Here is an 18028-nt window from a genome sequence, read left to right on the forward strand (position 1 = left end):
ATAGAGTTAATATTCGCCTTTGTTCCTGAAATATCTTTGTTATAAACATAGTTTCTATACCTTGAAAGCCAAATTCACCAAGGGAAGCATCTTCTAAATCTTACTGCTGTAAGCTCATTTTCCTGGACTGTTATTATACGTAATAAGAGACTTGACTTGACAGCTCCTATAATAACACATTCTAAATTTTAAATTCGATGTGTGTTTTTTACCTTAAACTCTTGTGATGGCAAAACCATTTTCCTCAAAGCTGATTGGTTATGCAGGTCTACAACATTGCTTAAATGGAACCTTGCTGTGCCAAGCTGTCTGACAAGGAGGAATCTTTTTATTTTGAGCCTTTTTGATACTGAACATGATATCTGAGTGAAGAATTTTTGTTTTATTATTAAGAAATAAATGTATCTTGCTTCTTGAGATCTCCCTGGCTTCAGCAATTTGTAGTTATTTCCACTATAGACCATTAAGAATATATTTCAAAGGCAAGCTAACAAAGTTCAAGTAAAAATTATTTTTTATATATTACAGCTTCTAATTGGCATTGGGTGAGTATTAGAGATTATCAACATAAATTACATATAGTGTCAAATAATGAATTTAATTCATAGATGTTGGTTAATTCTCCTTATTGCATTCCTTCTTGTTGGTTGTATAATCATTGTATGCAGACTAATCTTCTGATAAAACTTTAAACTCCTTGGTTTATTTGGTGTATTTGTTTTTCTTGTAAGTTTTTTCCAGCCTTCTTAGACCTCCTTTACTACTGTGACTTTGTACATTTCCCCATAGTGAAGTCTAGTTTTGTCAACGTCGCCCTAGAAGTATCTCAAAATACAGTGCCTGTGTCATTTCCTCTCTGATTTAGCTTTCATCCTACTTTTAAAGCAACAGAAGATTAAACTTGATTTTGTGGCCCCCTAATACAGGTATGACTGGATAAAATAATTAACATGCCATGTGCTGCCTTAGAACTGAAGCTTTGCTATTCATTTCATTTATTTGTTGCATTTCTATATTTTAGTTTCTTCTCAGGCTAAAGCTGTATTTTTCTTAAAGGCTTATAAAAATTTTGCTGAAAAAAATGTTGGTGCTTCGGTGCAGGCTTGGAACCTCTTTTCCTAAACTAGATAACTTGGTGAGTACTTTCGTTTATTTTTGCCAATACATACAGGTTCTCAAACTAGATACTGTCAGAAATACACTTGAGAGGGCCAAACACTACTGAAATGTATCAGAAGACCCAAAGAGCATCTGCTTTCACAGATGGAATGGAAGAACTTACACAGTCATTGTACTTTGTGGCAATCATTATGAGTGTTACTTTCAACTCAAAAAATAACTAATTATAGACTTTAATCACTAACTTTTAGAGATGGAAGGGATCTCAGTCATCCAACATAATATATTAATTTTACAAAAGAGAAAATGAGTTTTCTATTTGCAAATATAAAGGCTACATATATTATCAAGAATCACTGTGACAGCTACTAGAGAGATGAGATGAATGATTAAGCAAGGCAGAAATTAACCATCCAAAAGCACCCTTAAATCTTGGCCATAATCTTAGAAACATTTAGCAAAGAAAGCTTTCACCAGTATTCTCTTTATTAGTTTCCACATATTGTTGTAACCTGTACTAAACACTCTAGATTCAGCTGTTATTTTCATTCTCTATGATGTTCTAACTCTGAAAATCTTTAAATAGTAGGAAAGGTATTTACATACTACTGCTTCCTTTGTTTAATTACATTCTGCCAATTTTTCTAATGTATGAAAGATAACTGATTACACCCACAATTTAGGAAAATGTCCATTATAAAAATGCTAAAGCGTCATTTATGTTGCTCCTATAGGAAGTAAACAGAAGGGTGAGCATTGGCTCCAATTATGCTAGATAGATTTTATGTCCAGAAAAGGAAGAAAGAATGAAAGGAATGAACATCTGGGTGTCTACATGTTGGTTACTCTGCTAGGAAATGGGCTATACCTGATATACGATGAAAATGAATCATTCTGATTAAAACCTTTTATTTTCCTCTATTGTATATGCAAATAGAAGTTTTCTTAAGAAATTACCCAAGTAAATGTTTCAGAATAAACCTTGTTCCAAGATGTAAATACGATACTTAATTTTACAAGTCTTTCATAATTAACTAGAGTGGGATAAATGAATGAACCCCGTTAAAAACAATCTCCAAACTTCATACATAAGTCTATATGTTTAGTCAAGGTATCTAATAAAGAGATAAATTTACTATTCTGCCTATTTCCTATTTCTTCCTATTTTCCTAACCATCTTAGAGCATAAGTGATTTTTTTTTTTTTGAGACAGAGTCTCACTCTGTCACCCAGGCTGGAGTGCAATGGCACGATCTTGGCTCACTGCAACCTCCTCCTCCTGGGTTCAAGCGATTCTCCTGCCTCAGCCTCCCAAGTGGCTGGTATTACAGGTGTGAGACACCACACCTGGCTAATTTTTGTATTTTTAGTAGAGACAAGGTTTCACCATGTTGGCTCAGCTGGTCTCGAGCTCCTGTCCTCAGGGGATCCGCCCACCTCAGCCTCCCAAAGTGCTGGGATTAAGGCGTGAGCCACCGCGCCTGGCCACATAAGTGATTTTTAAAGGAAGTGATGATAATGATAATAATAATAATAGGAACAATAGAGGAAACCAGGAAAAAAATAAGATTCTGCATATTCCAGTTTACTTAGTCTCTATATAACAGAATATTATCTATAACATCTTAGAAAGTAGCACAAAGTTTTGATTTTGGAGTGTGCCCTCCTTGAAACTGAGATTATTCTGTACAATGAATGTAGTTGGACATCACTATTTCTTTATAAATCAACTAGTAACTAGAAACTCAAACCCATTAATATTCCTATTTGGGGGATAACCTCCTAATTTCTAATTTTCACATTCTGGTGCTATGAAATCTCTCTCTTTCTCTATCTCTCTGTCTCTCTCTCTTTCCCTGTCTCTCTCTCTCACGCACACACTCTTATATTTCCTTTTAATCTGACTCTTTTGGCAGCTTGAAAAGTACCAGATGATAACTATCTAATAGTTTCTTGACATAAAATAAAACTGGCAGCAGGGGCCCCATCCATTTCCATACTCTCCTTGACAGACAAGTAGGCTAGTACTTAGATAAGTGCAGAGTGCCCTAAGCATACTTATTTCACAGACCAAAAATAAAAATCAATTTTTTATTCTAGGTACCAAAAGGAAAAATGAAGATTCTCCTGGTCTTTCTAGGGCTTCTTGGTAATTCTGTTGCTATGCCAGTGAGTATTTTTTAAATGTTAGCTCTTCTCTTTGTGTTCTGTTAGGAACAATTGTTGAGCTTATTGCAACTGATGTTCTGCATTTGTCACTGACATTCTCTTACTTCCAGATGCACATGCCCCGAATGCCTGGATTTAGCAGTAAAAGTGAGGAGGTATGTATGTTCAGTCTCAGAGGAGAAGTTATCCAGAGTCCTATCCTACACATTTACTAAAAAGGAGAATATTGGAAAATTGTCTGATATATAATATTTCTTATGAAAAAGGTAAAAAGAGGGAGATTTGAAAGTCTTAAACTCTCAAATCGAGGCAAAGTAGTAATTTCCCCAGCCATCAGCCTACCTATGTACTTCAGTGTTCCTTTTCAAGGTAGATGTGGATTTGTGTTAAAATCTAGTTGATGTTACCTTATCTGCTAAGTTTTTTAGCTAGCAAAAGTGACCAATTGTACCAAGGGTTATTAGAAGGTAGATGCTTAAAAATAGAAATACCTTTCACGTGACTCATATCCCAGATCATTAATCAAATTCAATACATATCAGAAAGATGAATCATCTTGTCACATAATTCTCATGTTCTCAAATCCTGAACTCAAAAAGAACAGAACATTCAAAAACTTTACAGTAGATCAGACTTTTATTTTCTATGATTCTCTGTTGATTCTTCTCAAAATAAAATTCTGACTTAAAAGTTAAAGTGCCTGAGAAGCTTCTTTAATTGTATACTTTCTTAAAATTCAAGCATAAGTAGGAAAAGGTAATATGACTGTTATGCATTAAAATCAGAAATTTTTACACTGGGAAGTTCTAAGGTTAAAAAAAGAAATTTTACTTATTTCTTACGATTTGTGCATTGATTTAATAAAAGTTTCACTTTGTATCACATTAATGGATTCTTTTGGTTGCAGATGATGCGGTATAATCAATTCAACTTTATGAACGGCCCACATGTAAGTTTTTCTTTATGTTATTTCTGATGATTTCTTGTTTATCTAGATAACTCTGTTATAAAGTTTGCCTTAGTCAATAGAGACACCAATCCACATGTTTTAAGTATAATGTAATCATTACAAAAGTTTCAAGGTGGAAAAATTATTGCCCCTATCCTCTCACACCAAATTTTCTTCTTATTCATTACTATTGTTCTTTCATGTAAATCAAAATAATTATTAATTAGAAATGTTATTTATTTGAGACTGAGTCTCAAATGTATAGTCAAGAAAAGATGGTTCTGGAAAATATCACATAAGATGTCACGAATAATGACAATAAAAATAACATAGTATTGGTGGGGGGGTAAGTTTTACTTGGATTATCTTGAAAGATAACACTACAGTTATGAAGCAAGTTTTATGTTATTTAAATAAATATAGGTTATTCTTGTCACTGTATGCTAATTGTCAGAACAGACAAATCAAGTATCAGGTGGTTCTTTGGCACAATTTTTCTGATAAAAGTATATGTTAGCACAATAACACTACACATCACTTTTGATTTCCATGGAATGATCATGAGGGCCATTTTGAGGGGAAAATCAAGGACTACATCCATTTTTGTGTAACCGTTTTTATCCAAGTCATTCTCTTTTAAAGCTCTTTGCCTAAAATAATCATTGTAAAATTCCTCTTCCTCGACTTTTGATTGGCTCAACTTTTTCATACCCTTGTTTTTAGTTTTAGTGACTTTGCCTGTGATTTGAAATTTTTACCAACTTAGTTGTCATGAAATCCTGTGTCTTAGTGCAATGTTTGCAATTTTGAATTTCATCAATCCACAAAGCGTGGATACATCATCTAATATAGCAAGAGACTAGTTAATGAAGACTGGGGATAGAGACAGGTGTTAAACCAGGGAGGAAATATTTGAATGAGAACTGATGTTGCAAGACTGATCATTCATAAATTATCATAAATTTAGAAATCAGCATTTTTATAAATTATCATAAATTTATAAATTAACATTTTTAGATTATAACTACTTTTGCTTCCCTGCCCAACTTTGTAATTGTGGTGATTCTGATAACAAAAATGGATTTAATGAGGATCCACCTGTAACCAAGAACCATAGACACCATATAAGTGTGTTTACACAGACTGGATTTTTATCCTCTCTTTTCCTTTTTTTCTTGTTTTTTATTTTTTGTTTACAGTCTCACTTCCTTTATCTTATTTTTGTTTTTTCTCTTCTTCATCCAGCCTTATAACAAATCACATGGGTTCTGAATACGACATTAAATCTTCTGTAACCTGACTTGTATACTTCTGACCTGAGTTAGGGTTTCAGAGTTAGAAAATCATCAGTCAAATTCTTAAACTGAGATTTCCCACCTAATTCTGCCTTTTGGTTTGTTTTGGTTGTTTGGCTTTCTAGAAGATGGAAGTTCATTCTGTAAGACAATGTGTAAGGAAATTCTAACTAAAGATCTGGAAGCTTCCATAGTTAAGTCAAGTTCCATAGGACTTTTAAGCTCTTTGGCTGAGTTTTAGAGGCTGACATTAGAGGATGGAGACAGCCTGAATCACAGCTCTATTATGATTTCACTATTATTTGCTACCCTTTCAGATGGCACACCTGGGGCCCTTCTTTGGAAACGGTCTCCCTCAGCAATTTCCACAGTACCAGATGCCCATGTGGCCTCAGCCACCACCCAACACATGGCATCCACGGAAATCCTCAGCACCCAAACGTCATAACAAGACTGATCAGACCCAAGAAACCCAGAAACCCAACCAGACTCAGTCAAAAAAGCCACCACAAAAGCGGCCTTTGAAGCAGCCATCACATAATCAACCTCAGCCCGAAGAGGAAGCTCAACCCCCTCAGGTGAGACTTGCACAGAAAAATTCCATATCTGTAAACGGCCTCGGAGAGATTTGGAGGGCCATGCCACCCCCATATACACACTTCAATACAGGTACTCTGTTGCAATACCAATGTTTGTTTTGACATGCATCCAAAACTGCATGGCAAGTCGACTCCAATCTTGTTTGGTTGAAATTACCCAAATACTGTTGCCTTTTAAAAGCTCCTTTTAAATTACAGAGACAACATGGTGTAATAATATGAGCACTAATCTAACAGTCGAGAATCAAAGGTTCAAGTCCTATGCCTGGTCCTTATTAGTTGTATGCTATTGAACAAGTTACTTCACCTTTCTAGGTTCCAGTTTCCCCATGAGTAAACTAAATGGTTTCCAAGTTTCATCCAAATCTGTGCTTTGATGCTCTAAAATATTGCTCTTAAATTAACATTGCTTCCAGTACTAGTATGACATAAGGTAAGAAGATGTGCAAATGGTTTCTCAAGATCTCATCCAGTGTGGAGGGAGCTTCGAAAATACTGGCTTTTAGGCCGGGCGTGGTGGCTCATACCTGTAATCCCAACACTTTGGGAGGCCAAGGTAGGTGGATCACCTGAGGTCAGGAGTTCAAGACCAGCCTGGCCAACATGGTGAAACCCTGTCTCTACTAAAAATACAAAAAGTAGCTGGGCTTGGTGGTGCGTGCCTGTAATCCCAGCTATTCAGGAGGCTGAGGCAGAAGAATCGCTTGAACCCAGGAGGTGGAGGTTGCAATGAGCCAAGATCACGCCACTGCACTCCAGCCTGGGCAACAGAGCAAGACTCTGTCTCAAAAAAATAAAAAGAAAATACTGGCTTTTGGTCAGTTAACACTTATTATCAGACACTATTACAGACATAGGGAGTACAAAATTGAATGAAAAGACACTCCTGGATTGGAATCCTGGCTTCAGTGATTTACGAGCAATGAGATTTTGGGCAAGTGACCAAACTTCTCTGAACTTCATGTTCTTAGTAAAATGGGAATAGTAATAGTTTATATCTTCTATGGTTATATGAGGATGAAATGAGTTTAACAATATAAAATGCTCAGCACAGAGCCTGGAATGTGTGTCCAATAATACTAATTGTTATTATCATTATCGTCTTTGCCCTATAAAAAACACAGAGTTTAATGCAAAGGGAGATGTAGACTCCCAAGTTTCAATTGTATTTAGTTAGTTTCCTTCATTTTTTTATGTATTCTTTTCAATACCACATCACTCTGATTCTTTCTTTCTCTCTAGGCATTCCCACCATTTGGAAATGGGCTATTCCCCTATCAACAACCACCATGGCAAATTCCACAGGTGAGAAATTTTTTTTTCTTTACACTGTAAGTGAAAAATAATATTAGTATGTTATAATTTAAATTAATATAAATTCATACATTCTAATGGAATACCATATACCAATCAGTAGATGGTATGAAACAAAACCAGCGCATCAGTAATCATGCAGAAAAAGAATAGAGAATTTTTTGAATTTCATACTCAGACAAATTGGTGACATAAATACAACCTAAATCACCAAACAGATACTAATAACTTAGCTAATAAATTAATTTTAAAAGGTTGCACTACTCCATTACTATTTCCCCACATCCTTAAGAAATTTTTAAAAAACACACAAATTATCTTCATTTAATGTAATGGGGAAACTGGGACACAGGACAAAATGGAGTTTGAAAACCACAGGGTGAGCTATGATTAGACATTTTCATCCTATCTTACTGTTTCTAGCCACAGATATATCATTATAAAGAATCTTGGGGCTGGGCAAGGTGGCTCACGTCTGTAATCCCAGCACTTTGGGAGGCCGAGGTGGGTGATCACTTGAGGTCAGGAGCTCAAAACCAGCCTGGCCAACATGGTGAAATCCCGTCTCTACTAAAAATACAAAAATTTGCCAGGCATGGTGCTGCATGCCTGTAATCCCAGCACTTTGGGAAGCCGAGGCATGCAGATCACCTGAGGTCAGGAGTTCGAGACCAGCCTGACCAACAAGGTGAAACCCCGTCTCTACTAAAAATACAAAAATTAGCTGGGCGTAATGGCAGGCACCTGTAATCCCAGATATTCAGGAAGCTGAGGCAGGAGACTCACTTGAACCCAGGAAGCAGAGGTTGCAGTGAGCCGAGATCGTGCCATTGCACTCCAGCCTAGGTGACAGAGCGAGACTCCGTCTCAAAAAAAAAAAAAAAAAAAAAAAAAAAGATCTTGCAAAATATTATTTACAAGAAGCCTCAAAGTATCTTAAACGTTTAAAATCACTAAAATAAAAAATAATATTGAAATTGCATCATAGGCATTAAAAATACGAATGGCAAAATAAACTTTTTGAACTAAAGAAATGTTAAAGGCCAGTTGCTGCTAAACAAACAAAACAACAGGAAATATTTGTTGACTGTTCATTCAGCTATGACATAGGTTTTCCTTGTCTACAACTCTATTACCAAGAAGGCTTTTTATCAGTGAGGAACAATTCATTTTAAGGAGTAAGAGTTCCTTACATTTTTCCTCCTTAAAAGAGTGACTTCCTTTTACTGGCTATGCTGAACTAAGGAAATTAAGGCAGTACAAGGTAAAGATTTTAAAAACAGATAAACATGATTCTCATGCTGAAGTAACTATTAATCTCATCTACATAAAACTTGAGAAGCAGAAACTCGGCCTCCAAGTTTGATTAGGAGAATTAACTTTAGTCAAATAAAAATATCATAGTAATAATTCAAGGATTGTCAGTTTGGAGTTTGTCCCCCTAAACATGAAGCCACATTCTAAAAATAACATCGTTACTTAATCTCTATTATTAGATGTTCTAATATGGATACTTGGATTCTAACAGCACTCAAATTTCTCTCTCTCACCCTCTCTCTGTATGTGTGTGCATGGTGTGTGTTTGTTGGGGGTTGTGGAGGGTATGTTTTTGAGTGTTAGAGGTGGTAAGGAGGATTGCTAACAGATGCAGCCATACAGAGTATTTTAAGTAGGATAATCTAGGATCCAGCTGAAGCCTTTGTATTTACCAGTATTCACTGTTAGATCATAATTCTTAGCAGCTGGACTGTGAGAGCTAATAACTCAAACGCTAAAAGCTCAGAGTACTAACTGAGCTCAATCATTGACTTGAGCTATTTTTAGACACCCTGAGTCTTACAAACAAATGGCGGCATCGAACGTGGTTTTCTCCTGTGTTCACTGTGTTTTTCACTTCTCAGAGGTTACCACCACCAGGTTATGGACGCCCACCAATCAGCAATGAAGAAGGGGGGGTAAGTACAAGTAAAACTACATTCTCCACTAGAAATTACAATCCATTCGCCCCTGCTTTTTTATCCACATCTAATAAGAAAGTTAAAATCCAACACATGAACCTGTAGCTCAAGCTTCCGTGATTTTTAGAAAATAAAAAAGTGAAACAAATCAAGCCAGTGGTCCAAAGATTGATGCTGGACTCCAGACAGTGATAAACAGAGAAAGAAGTAAGAGTTTCTTAGAATGTTATCCTCAAGAGGAAATTAAGTGATCTCTAACTTCCTGATTATATTAATACAAATAAATTGAAGCCAAGAAAAGATCAATTACTACTCAATTTCACTTTTAAGTTACTGGATAAACTGAACCCAGAACCCAAGTCTTCTGTTACTCTGCTCAATGGCCTTTTTACTATACAACACTAGGAGAAGAACCAAATGTATATCACAGAGTGATATACTCTTAATATTCCAGCTCTATGTCATCTAAAAAGTCATTTTAGTGATTGTGGCATAGCACCCCACCCCCCTGGAGCTTACTTCTTTTTCCCTAAATATGTGATATGTCCTCAGTGAACTGTGGTAACTTAATAGCTTGACTGGAGAGTGGGCGACAGATTGTTCTTTTTTTTTTTTTTTTTGAGACAGGTGGGAGATCACTTGAGCCTTGGGGGTGGAGGTTGCAGTGAGCCATAGCACCACTGCACTCCAGCCTGGGTGACAGAGCGAGACTATCTCAAACAAAAGAGAGGTTGGCATTACCTGCTCTAAGAGGTCCCTTTCAGCTTTAAGATTATGTATATATACATTTTGTAAGTAAGTCTTTTCATCTCCCACAGTCTATTATTAGCATGGCAGCCAGAGTGACCCTGTGAAAACAATAGTCTCATCTTGTTGCTCCTCTGCTCAGTCCCTGCAATGACTGCCAATTTCTTATCTTTCTTTTCTTTCTTTCTTTTTTTTTTTTTGTAAGACAGAGTCTCGCTCTGTCATCCAGGCTGGAGTGCAGTGGCACGATCTCGGCTCACTGCAACCTCCACCTTCTGGATTCAAGCAATTCAATTCTCATACCTCAGCCTCCCAAGTAGCTGAGATTACAGGTGTGTGCCATCACACCTGGCTAATCTTTGTATTTTTTTAGAGATGGGATTTCACCATGTTGACCAGACTAGTATCGAACTCCTGGCCTCAAGTGATCCAGCCACCTCAGCCTCCCAAAGTGCTGGGATTACAGGCATGAGCCACTGCAACTGGCAGAGATTGTTCTTAAAATAACATTGAAGATTACTGTGTCAGTAATGGTATAAGGCGCTCTCAAATATGTCATGAAATAACCCCAAATAAAAATGATTCAGATAATTGTATGCAACCTAGAAAGTGGCACTTCTAATTTTCATATGAGTAACATAAGAAAGGAAGCAGAAAGATCCAGGCAGTTATCATAGGCTTTAAGAAGCTTTTATTTAGGCCAGGCACGGGTGGCTCACGCCTGCAATCCCAGCACTTTGGGAGGCTGAGGCAGGTGGATCACTTGAGGTAAGGAGTTTGAGACCAGCCTGGCCAAGATGGTGAAATCCCATCTCTACTAAGAATACAAAAATCAGCCGTGTGTGGTGGTGCTGGCCTGTAATCCCAGCTACTGTGGAGCCTGAGGCAGAAGAATCGCTTGAACCCAGGAGGGGAAGGTTGCAGTGAGCTGAGATCACATCATTGCACTCTAGCCTAGGCGACAGAGCGAGACTCAGTCTCAAAAAACAAAAAAGGAAAGAAATCTGAATTTAGATAGGCACAATGGCTCACACCTGTAATCCCAACACTTTGGGAGGCTGAGACAGGAGGATCACTTAAGGCCAGGATTTCAAGACCAGCCTGGGCAACATAGGGAGAATAAAATAAATGTTAGGTGAACGTGGTGTCATGCACCTGTGGTCCCAGCTACTCAGGAGGCTGAAGTGGGAGGATCGCTTTAGCCTGGGAATTCAAGGCTGCAGTGAACCCTGATCTTGCCACTGCACTCCAGCCTGGGCAACAAAGAAAAACCCTGTCTCAAAAACTAAGATGTCTGTATTCTACCTCTTGAGGGCACTACCTGATTTCCTGCATGATCTTGGGAGATATTTCCTTGCCTGTCTTTCTCATCTCCATCCACAAATCGGGATTAAAATACTTTTCTTTATATTGCATTTGTTTTAAAAAGAAAAATCAAATGATCTAAATGCCACACAAATGTCTAACAAACATACTGACTGAGTTCGTGATGATTAAATCATTCATTAAATGAATATTTATTAAGAACATCCCACTCTCCTCGGTACTGGAAAACAAGGATGAGAAGCATAATGTTTTCATTCAAAACCTTCACATGGGAGAATTAAATGGAAGAATCCCAGGAAAATAGGAAACTGAAATTCAGTGGGATAATTGTGATGACAGAAATCTGTACTGCTGTGGACTCCTAGGAATAGGACCTAATTCTGCCCATGGAAGTCAAGACACAGAAGGTAGAAGTCAAACTGAGCTCTGAAGGATGAGTCAAATTTGCCAGGAGGAATAAATGTGTCGATGGAAGAAGTTTCAATATGAATAAGCCATGTGCAAAGGCACTGAAACATAAAAAGAATAGAGAACCCAGAGAATTCAGCGTAGTTGTGATTTGCAACTGCATAAAGTGCAAGGGGGAGGAAATGAGGCTGAATGTAATAGTCATAGCCCAGATTATTATAAAAAATTGTATTATTATTATATAATATATAACACTTATTAGGCACTTACTAAGTACCAGGCACTGAGCTGTACTTATTTTGTCTCATTTGGCCCTCATGACAACCTATGAGGTAGACGTTATTTTATTATCATCTCCATATTACAAATGAATAAACCAAGGTTGGCCCAGAGTCATAGTACTAATACTGGTGGAATGGGGATTTTAATGCACATCTGTCTAGAGCCCCACTGTTTAGCAGCATGTTGTACTGCTTTGATGTTATGTTAAGGGATTTAGAGTTTATTTTGTAAAGGAGAACTTTAAATACAAATTTAAAGAGGAAAGGGGCCAAATTTCCATATACCCACTCTCAGCCTCTAATACTCTGATGGCAGTGCAGAAGCAAGATTAAAGGAAAGTAAGACTGCATCCAGAGTAGCCAGTAAGAAAACTACTGTAACAGTTCGGGGGTACTGTGGATTAAGGAAGTGGGAACAAGGATGAAAGTTTAGATTTTATAGGACCTGATTATTAATAGTCTGAAGTACTAAGAGAGAGCAGAAACTTAAGAAACTGTACAGATAGTGGTGAATGTTGCTTAAATATAGAACATCGGAGGAGGAGATTTCGCGGGAGATGAGCCCAGTTCTGGGTGCATTCAGTTGGAGGTACTCATGAAATCTTTAGTGGAGATGTTCTGCTGCCTCAACCTTGGGTGAGAGTGTTGTGGGTTAGAATTATGCCTTTGGGAGTTGTTAGCAATCTATGCCTATTAAAAGCATGGGCTGATGCAATAGAATTCTTTTTTCTTTCTTTCTTTCTTTTATTTTTTTTTATTTTATTTATTTATTTTTTTTTTTTTTTTTGAGATGGAGTCTCGCTGTTGCCAGGCTGGAATGCAGTGACACGATCTGGGCTCACTGCAACCTCCACCTCCTGGGTTCAGGCGATTCTCCTGCCTCAGCCTCCTGAGTAACTGGGACTACAGGTGCGTGCACCACCATGCCCAGCTAATTTTTGTATTTTTAGTAAAGACGGGGTTTCACCATGTTGGCCAGGATTGTCTCGAACTCCTGACCTCGTGATCCACCTGTCTCGGCCTCCAAAAGTGCTGGGATTACAGGCACAATAGAATTCTTAAAAGAGGTATGTAAAAACAGAACAGAAAAATTAGGAGGATGGAGGATGAAATCATTAAAAACAAAACAGAAAAACAAACAAAAACCCTCAGATGTATAAGGCCTAAAAAGAGAAAGCTGAGCAGTGGTCAGAAAAAAATACCAGGAGAGAGAACCAGAAAGTATGGTCATGGAAACCAAGGAAGAATCAAATTTCAAGAAAAAAAGTAAAGCTAATGATGTTAAAAGAAACATGTGGCTGATAAGATTTCCCTGTTATACTAAAAAATTCCAAACAACACCATGGTGGGAAACGAAGGGCAATTATTGATTTCCATTTTCTTTCCTACAGAATCCTTACTTTGGATATTTTGGATATCATGGCTTTGGGGGTCGCCCTCCTTATTATTCAGAAGAAATGTTTGAACAAGATTTTGAAAAACCCAAAGAAGAAGATCCTCCTAAAGCAGAAAGTCCAGGCACAGAACCCACAGCTAATTCAACAGTCACTGAGACGAATTCTACCCAACCAAATCCTAAAGGGAGTCAGGGAGGAAATGACACCAGCCCCACAGGAAACAGTACCCCAGGACTAAACACTGGGAACAACCCTCCAGTTCAAAATGGGATTGGCCCACTCCCTGCAGTCAACGCTTCAGGCCAGGGAGGGCCAGGAAGTCAAATCCCATGGAGACCAAGTCAGCCAAATATTCATGAAAATCATCCATATCCTAATATAAGAAATTTTCCTTCAGGAACACAGTGGTATTTCACTGGTACTGTCATGGGGCACAGACAGAATAGGCCTTTTTACAGAAATCAACAAGTTCAAAGGGGTCCTCGGTGGAACTCCTTTGCTTGGGAAGGTAAACAAGTAGCTCGTCCAGGAAATCCAGTTTATCACAAAGCTTACCCTCCTACTTCAAGAGGCAATTATCCCAATTATGCAGGAAATCCAGCAAATCTCAGAAGAAAGCCTCAGGGGCCAAATAAACACCCTGTAGGAACTACTGTTGCCCCACTGGGTCCCAAACCTGGCCCTGTTGTTCGCAATGAAAAAATCCAAAATCCAAGGGAGAAGCCCCTGGGTCCAAAAGAACAAATAATAGTTCCTACAAAGAATCCAACCAGCCCCTGGAGAAACTCTCAACAGTATGAAGTTAATAAATCAAATTATAAACTGCCTCACTCTGAGGGTTATATGCCAGTCCCAAATTTTAATTCTGTTGATCAACATGAAAACTCCTATTACCCAAGAGGAGATTCCAGAAAAGTCCCAAATTCTGATGGACAAACCCAAAGCCAGAATTTGCCCAAAGGGATTGTTTTAGGGTCAAGAAGGATGCCATATGAATCAGAAACTAATCAGCCAGAATTAAAGCACAGCTCATATCAGCCTGCTGTATACCCTGAGGAAATCCCTTCTCCTGCAAAAGAACATTTTCCTGCTGGAAGAAATACTTGGGACCACCAAGAAATCTCTCCACCTTTTAAGGAAGATCCAGGGAGGCAAGAAGAACATTTACCCCATCCTTCCCATGGTTCTAGAGGAAGTGTTTTCTACCCTGAATATAACCCATATGATCCCAGGGAAAACTCACCATACCTTAGAGGCAATACATGGGATGAGAGAGATGATTCTCCCAATACTATGGGGCAAAAAGAAAGTCCACTCTACCCCATAAATACCCCAGACCAGAAGGAGACAGTCCCTTATAATGAAGAGGACCCAGTTGATCCAACTGGAGATGAAGTCTTTCCTGGACAAAATAGATGGGGTGAAGAGTTGAGCTTCAAAGGAGGCCCAACAGTTAGGCACTATGAAGGTGAACAATATACCTCAAATCAGCCAAAGGAATATCTTCCCTATTCTTTAGATAATCCATCAAAACCAAGGGAGGATTTTTATTATAGTGAATTTTACCCATGGAGCCCGGATGAGAATTTTCCATCATATAATACAGCTCCTACTATGCCACCACCTATAGAGAGCAGGGGTTACTATGTTAATAATGCTGCTGGACCAGAAGAAAGCACTCTATTTCCTTCACGGAATTCCTGGGACCACAGGATACAAGCCCAAGGGCAGAGAGAAAGAAGGCCGTATTTTAACAGAAAGATCTGGGATCAGGCAACACATTTACAAAAAGCCCCAGCTAGGCCACCAGACCAGAAAGGTAACCAGCCCTATTACAGTAACACCCCAGCTGGGCTTCAGAAAAATCCAATATGGCATGAAGGTGAGAATTTGAACTATGGCATGCAAATAACTAGGACGAATTCTCCAGAGAGAGAACATTCATCTTTCCCTAACTTCATGCCACCAAGTTACCCATCAGGTCAAAAAGAAGCACATTTATTTCACCTAAGCCAGAGAGGCTCTTGCTGTGCTGGTAGCTCCACAGGGCCCAAGGACAATCCACTAGCTCTACAAGACTACACTCCATCCTATGGTCTTGCACCTGGGGAGAACCAAGACACCAGTCCTCTGTATACAGACGGTAGTCATACCAAGCAGACAAGAGATATCATCTCCCCAACAAGCATCCTACCAGGCCAAAGAAACAGCTCAGAGAAGAGGGAAAGCCAAAACCCTTTTAGAGATGATGTGTCCACTCTGAGGAGGAACACACCATGTTCTATAAAGAATCAACTGGGCCAAAAGGAAATTATGCCCTTTCCTGAAGCCAGTTCCCTTCAATCAAAGAATACACCTTGTCTCAAAAATGATCTTGGAGGAGATGGGAACAACATTCTGGAACAAGTTTTTGAAGACAACCAGCTCAATGAAAGAACTGTTGACCTTACTCCTGAGCAGCTTGTTATTGGTACACCTGATGAAGGCTCCAATCCAGAAGGCATCCAAAGTCAAGTCCAAGAAAATGAGAGTGAGAGGCAACAGCAAAGACCATCTAACATTCTGCATTTGCCATGCTTTGGCTCCAAATTAGCAAAGCATCACTCTTCCACCACCGGAACTCCATCTAGCGATGGAAGGCAAAGCCCATTTGATGGGGATTCAATTACGCCTACTGAAAATCCTAACACATTGGTTGAGTTAGCTACTGAGGAACAATTTAAGAGTATAAATGTAGACCCACTTGATGCAGATGAACACAGTCCATTTGAATTCCTTCAAAGAGGGACCAATGTACAGGACCAGGTACAAGACTGCTTACTACTTCAGGCCTAGGGGTTATTCAACCAAGCATTCTTGGGGAAAGAGAAATCACTGACATTCTATACCAATGGTTCCCAAAATTTTTTCCCCAAGACTTAATTAAGTGTCTGACTGTCTTGGTGATCCTTAAGTTTTCTCCCCTCTCAGCAATAGGAGTAGCGACCCAGGTGGAGCTGAGATTAGGCCTCTGGGGATCACCAGATCTAGCACTTTCACAGATTAGTGCAGACCTTAAAAAAGCAAGAAGGCCATGACCATCCCTGCCTCGAAACTTGGAAGTCACTTGTCTGAGTTAGTTTCCTTTTGCTTGATGACTTCTTTTGCTCTCAAAGTTCCATACTTGCAAAATTGGTTTTTCAAGACTGAAAGGCAGATTAACTTTCCATTCTACTTATGGAGATCCACACATCAGTATAGTCCTGATGCACTGTATGTTTTTTGCTTGTGTTGATCTTGTCAGGTTTTTTTCCTACTCAATATTCTCTTCAAGCATTTTTTTCTTCCACTGCCACTCTCTTTACCTTTATCATTTCTTTTTCTTAGCTTTCTTCCTTCTTTTCTCTCTCCCTCAACCATTCTGTATTTAGCTTTCTATTCCTCATCTTTTTCTCTCTGTATATCACTTCTTACATATTAAGTTAGCTATTTTAACCATTACTAGTCTCTTCTTTATGTCTACCTCCTCCATTATGTCTTCCTCTCTTCCAACCTATCTGTTCTGTCTCCCAATGTACCACTTATCAACTAATCCCTCTCCTCTCTGATTCCTTTCTTCCCTTCAATTTATCTTTTTCCCTGTTACACCATTTTCATCTTAAGACTGCATGTCACTCTCCTCCTTTTTGTATCCACTCTCCAAATCGTACCCTAAATTTTTCTTGACCCAGCTTAACCATCATTACAGAATATATTTTGGAAACGGTAGACACTGATAGCTACTTTGTTTTTAGTTATCTTAGGGTCTCTACCAAGTAGACACAGTTCAGTTAGAGAGACGTATTTAAGGAGAAGGGAAGGCAGGATACCCAGAACTAGCAGCCTAGGGAAAAGGCTTAGGAAGATGGAGAATGAGGAACTGAAGAAACTGCCGCTCTGAGACTGCACATCCAGGAAAAAAGACTAGGACTTGCCACACACTGCCAATTCATAATCCGCAGGATCTGTAGAAGACATTTTGGGAAACACTGTCTTAAATAAAAACTCAATGTTTAGTTGTTTGTTTTTTTTTTACTAGTTCAGCATAAGGGATTCTACCAGTATGTGCTACTACTAACATTCTTCATGTCCATGCAGAATTACTTACAGACACTCTTTCTTGGTATCTTGAATAAACTGTGTAAATTATTTTGAAAAGTGGATATTTCTATATGCCTTGCTTATAATACATCAGGGATTATTATTCTTATTAATAACATGTTGGCCTATTATCTGGATATCCCTTGCCTAGAGCAGGAAAAAAGTCTCAGAATTACCTAAAAACATACTTTATAACTTTAAGAGATTTCTTAGGATACATTTTCAGGGGCAGATTTCATAACAAGATCTCAAAAATTTGGGGAAACACAACGTTGAAAACTTCCTAAGAAAAGGAATCTTGCCCTTGAATCTTCTGAAGTACCTAGCACAGTGTCTTCAACATAGAA

General features: G+C 38.4%; 1 protein-coding gene across 1 annotated transcript; it reads left to right on the top strand.

Annotated features, from left to right (window-relative positions):
* The first annotated feature begins 1081 nt into the window (after window positions 1-1081).
* On the top strand, window positions 1082-17596 carry ENAM (enamelin). Its single transcript, XM_019025629.4, has 8 exons — window positions 1082-1135; window positions 3220-3288; window positions 3399-3443; window positions 4196-4237; window positions 5850-6110; window positions 7374-7436; window positions 9347-9400; window positions 13557-17596. Exons 1-8 carry the CDS (start codon window positions 1082-1084, stop codon window positions 16395-16397), a joined length of 3429 nt encoding a protein of 1142 aa, XP_018881174.3. The 3' UTR covers window positions 16398-17596.
* The last annotated feature ends 432 nt before the right edge of the window (window positions 17597-18028 follow it).

This window comes from Gorilla gorilla, chromosome 3, assembly GCF_029281585.2.
Source record: "Gorilla gorilla gorilla isolate KB3781 chromosome 3, NHGRI_mGorGor1-v2.1_pri, whole genome shotgun sequence".
NCBI lineage: Eukaryota > Metazoa > Chordata > Mammalia > Primates > Hominidae > Gorilla > Gorilla gorilla.